This window comes from Zingiber officinale, chromosome 10A (assembly GCF_018446385.1).
Source record: "Zingiber officinale cultivar Zhangliang chromosome 10A, Zo_v1.1, whole genome shotgun sequence".
Taxonomy (NCBI): Eukaryota; Viridiplantae; Streptophyta; class Magnoliopsida; order Zingiberales; family Zingiberaceae; genus Zingiber; species Zingiber officinale.
In genome coordinates, this window is record NC_056004.1 from 11,428,224 (window position 1) to 11,432,841 (window position 4,618).

Genomic DNA, 4,618 nt, shown 5'->3' on the forward strand with positions numbered 1-4,618 from the left:
ATTAGATATGGTACGATCTATGATGAGTCACACAGATCTTCCGACATATCTATGGGGATATGCTCTAGACACGGCAGCTTTCATTCTCAACCGAGTTCCATCCAAGGCCGTGATAAAGACACCATACACTACAACAAAATCGCTCATAGACATCGGTTTTCCACCGGTGTCTATTTGATTTTCGACCGATCTCTATGAAGCCGATGTTAAAAGTCTGCCATTTTAGACATCGGGTTAAAACCGGTGTAGTATCACTTAACGACACCGGTTTTCGAATCGGTTATTAACCGGTGTAGTATCACTTAACGACACCGTTTTATACACGGTGTAAAACTGATGTAATATTGTATGTTAATAACACCAGTTTTGGCAGCGGTAAATGACTGATGTAATATTACTTTATAACACCGATTTTACATCGGTGGAAAACCGATGTAATATGTATTTTTTTTAACAACACAGATTTGATTTTAAAACCGACAATAACAAAAAAAAAATACACAAATATTCACAAATTGTACAAATATTCTTCATTCAATAATATCCATAAAATACACAAATATTCACAAATTATATAAATAATCTTCTTACAACAATATCCATAAAATACCCAAACATTCTTTTTACATCAAAAGCTAGCTAATAGATATCAAAATCAAGGTAGAACATTCTTTTAACACATCAAGGTAGAACCGCACTTCAAATGTAATCTAGCATGCATTCAGCCCACTCGAACTGCATTTCATCAATTTCAACTCTGGAGTACTTGAGATTTGTAAACTGTAAAAACACATAAATCCACACTATGTCAAATAACTAAAACAAATGTGTACATGTATCAAATAAAAAATATAAGATCACAAGTGCTTGTCATAAACATGCTTACCAGCGTGTTGAAACCTATTCTGTGAATGGTGGCTTCGAATGAACTTCACGAGCAAGGCCAAAATTTGCTATCTTCACAAAGTCCTTGGTTACCAATAAGTTCTCTGCAAAGGCCATAATCTAGTTTAATAGAATGCTAACTTCACCAGAATAATTATAGGTGCATAAATCACATTTAACAAAATAAATGCTAATCCTAGATAACAACGTTGTAGGAATAGATTTGTTAAGAGCACACAAATGAATCTTTATGGGGATATTTGGTTAAAAGCGGAACTAAAGAGGTACACCTACCTCCCATGTCAATAAGTCACTTCCTCGAGTTGGATATGGCTTTTGCAAATCTAGCTCCATATAGAAGCTAAATACATCTTTGTCATGGGTAGATGCTGCACCAGTAGTCCAGCCATGGATTTCAAAGGTTAATTAAAAGCTAAATTCCGCTATCACATTGCAGTACCAAGCAGGATGCATGTGTGCTTACCATCTCCGAAACCAAAGCATGGGATTAAGTTATCTTCGTCAAATGATGACAAGGTTCGTCCAATAATTGAAATTGCTTGTTCATAAGGATTTTTAGTAGTTCCAACGTGGTGCAAGCTGCTGCCATGGAATGAGTTCTTACCTGTCGACGGATCGGAGACAATCAATTAGATTTGTGCTTTAATGAAACACAAGAATCCATCGACCTGTACCTGTCCACTCATTGCTTTTTGTGAAGTCAATTCCTACAATGAGATTTGATGATTCAAGCCCAGATTTTGTCAGCTCCTCTGTTACCTGTTGAAATTGCACGCCACAGAGCAATATAATTAATGTGCGTTAATTATGGGCTTCTCAAACAGCTTTATTCTTCCGTGAAATAAATAAATTACCTGCTGTAAGGAGGTAAAGCCATCGGCTATCCTCGAGAACTTGTGTTCCAACTTGGGCTTCTTTACACTGGTCGTGTTAGTTGGAGAGAGAGATGGGTGTGCCATGGAATGAAACTCATATGGAGGAGGATGACGGTGATGTATATACCTTGCTTGGTGTTTGGATTTGTTTATGCAAGGAATGAGCACTGCATCATCTACTGGGGATCTTTAACCATGCTTTATTTTTGAAGCAACTACATCAGCACACTGGGTTACATTAGTTTGCTTTTTGTTCTAGCATCTAAAGCAAAAGAAAGTACATAAAGGATAGAGGATAAGGAATAACCATGACAAGAAACCAGGAAAATATATAATAACAGTAGTCCTTCAAAGACAATGAAAATAAAGTAACTAACTTAAATCTGAAGGTGATGCGTAAGTTCAAAAATCTTAATAAAATAAATTATAAGTCGACATAAAAGGATATAGCTTTATAAGTAATTTAGAAATTATAGACAGTTTTAATTTAGAAACCTACTACAACACTATGTTAAAGGTTTATGCAGAAAATAAGCTGTTGGCCTCAATAGCACTGATCCAACTGCTAAGTGCTCATATCAAACTGCTTCTCCACTCATTAGCCTTGAGTACTCCAACCGCTGGGATCCAATGACCGATGAGAGGAGCAGTATCGGGTCATCTCAAGAGGCTCCTCAGATCTATAGGTTTAACTTGGAGGAGATAGAATGTGCTACTCAGTACTTTTCGGAGGTGAATTTACTTAGCAAGAAAAGCAGCTTTGCGGCAACATACAAGGGGATACTACACGATGGAACGGAGGTTGCAGTGAAGAGGATCAACAAGACTAGTTGCAAGTCAGAGGAAGCTGAGTTTCTCATGGGTTTGAAGGCATTGACATTGCTAAGGCATGAGAACCTAGTTGGATTAAGGGGCTTCTGTTATTCAAGAGCAAGAGGAGAGTGTTTCCTCATTTATGATTTTGTTGCAAATGGGAGTTTGTCGGAATATCTAGATGTCAAATGCGATGAGATTCACAAGGTCCTTGATTGGTCTGTAAGAGTTTGTATCATCAAAGGCATTGCTAAAGGTATTCTACTTGACCTATATGACTATTTATTTTCCTTCTCAGATAGCTATCATAATGAATATACTACTGTAACAACAACAGCAACAAACATTGATCATTTAAGATGGAATTTCATCTTGTCATTTAACTACATTTGCACTTTGCCTTGAGGAATCCTAATTTGTTTGATTCTTACATAGGTATGGAATATCTCCACAGCGACAAACCTAGCAAGCCCTCCTTGCTCCATCAAAACATGTCATCGACAAAAGTCCTCATTGACCGCCATTTCAACCCCCTACTCTCCAGTTCTGCCCTGCACAAACTATTAGCAGACGATGCCATTTTCTCCTCTCTCAAAACAAGTGCTGCCATGGGCTACTTAGCCCCCGAGTACTCTACCAATTAAAATAAATTATAGTGGCAAATACTCTACCTGAGCAGGCTATCCAAAGCAAACCTTGTGGATGCAATAAATTATAGTGGCAAATACTCTACCAATTAAAATAAAGTAATCCAAAGGATTAAGTCTATGTCCAGAAACAATTAAGGTAATTTGATGTGCCTATATTGAAATTAATTACTATACAGATACATATGTACTCTGAAGGGGGGATACACAGTGAATATAGCTCACCTTGCAATGCTTTAATCGGATGCAATCATATTTATCATCTCGAACCCATCTCACTGCTGGAGTGGTATTTCCTAAAGCACAGAATCGAGTGCCAACTGATCTGAACAGAAACTAAAATAATATTATGAGTAAAAACACTTACCCTCATCCTCCTCTAGTTTTGATTCCTCCACATGAAGCAACTCCTTGACCCTTGCTTGATTCTCTGCACTTCCCAATCCAGTATCTAAAATAAGCACATCGCATCCTCTGAAACAATGTGTAAATGTATGTCAGAAAGAAGCAGGGTGGAATTAGGCATCGAAAACTGAATTAAAAAAAAACCCTAGAGGGTGGAAATTAAATTACAAAAACCTGGAGGAAATGAACATACAAAAGAAACGCTAACCATAGGTACGGCTCCCTTCTTTTAACATAACCATATTAAATTTATATTCTAACCTAAACCATCCAATATCTAAATTCCCATTAGATCTTCAAGGTTACAATCTTCCATAATCACCTAACATGAAACCTAAATGTCACTGAAACCATTTCAGATTCAGGTTAATCTTTATTTACAACATTCAATTACCCAATATAACAACTCTTATCCTTGTTAACTAGTAACACATCATACCCTTAACCTCCAACACCAGAACAAACAAATTCTTATTGACTCTGCCGTGGATCCAGCTCAAAACACACAGGATTCATTAGGTAACATCTACTGCAACTAATGATCGCACAAGGGTAAGGAACAAGAAATAAACCGTACCTCAATCCCCTACAAACAGAACATTACATAGTGCATCTTCACTAGCCGGATCAAGAAGAAAGAATAACAAGAAGTCATCAAAACAACCTGTTAACAACAACAACAGATCGACCTCATTACCTCTGCACCCTTCAATCACCGGAGACGATCACTGATACGAAGAAGAGATCGATCCAACAGAGCTGTGCTGGCCGGGACCAAAATACCAGTCTCTGCTTCCCAGTAAGAACCACCTGAATCAACACTAGAAAGGATCAAGGTTCGAATTCACAACAAAAACCAAACCCTTACCTCCAAGATCGAAGTTAGGGCAACGACTTGTTCTTGCCGACGAACAGGGACAGAGATTGGGAAGGAACAATGGTTGTTACCTCCTCCAAACAATCGATGCTAGC

At 37.7% G+C, this 4,618-nt stretch overlaps 1 protein-coding gene and 1 long non-coding RNA gene across 3 annotated transcripts; one reads left to right on the forward strand and one right to left on the reverse strand.

Moving 5' to 3' along the window:
- Positions 1 to 721: 721 nt before the first annotated feature.
- On the reverse strand, positions 722 to 2,125 carry LOC122027325. 2 transcript variants are annotated; one of them, XR_006124367.1, is made up of 7 exons: positions 1,909 to 2,125; positions 1,761 to 1,827; positions 1,581 to 1,665; positions 1,370 to 1,510; positions 1,180 to 1,274; positions 887 to 989; positions 722 to 780 (listed from the first exon to the last, which is right to left on the reverse strand). It is a non-coding gene; the product is annotated as an uncharacterized LOC122027325 (long non-coding RNA). The 2 variants fall into 2 exon arrangements; XR_006124366.1 differs by having other exon boundaries at positions 1,761 to 1,820; positions 1,909 to 2,123.
- Positions 2,126 to 2,315: 190 nt separating this feature from the next.
- On the forward strand, positions 2,316 to 3,340 carry LOC122026462 (probable serine/threonine-protein kinase At1g01540; the record flags this gene model as incomplete). Its single annotated transcript, XM_042585207.1, has 2 exons — positions 2,316 to 2,850; positions 3,030 to 3,340. Coding segments are annotated over 2 exons (744 nt in total), but the record flags the coding sequence as incomplete, so codon positions are not given.
- Positions 3,341 to 4,618: the final 1,278 nt, after the last annotated feature.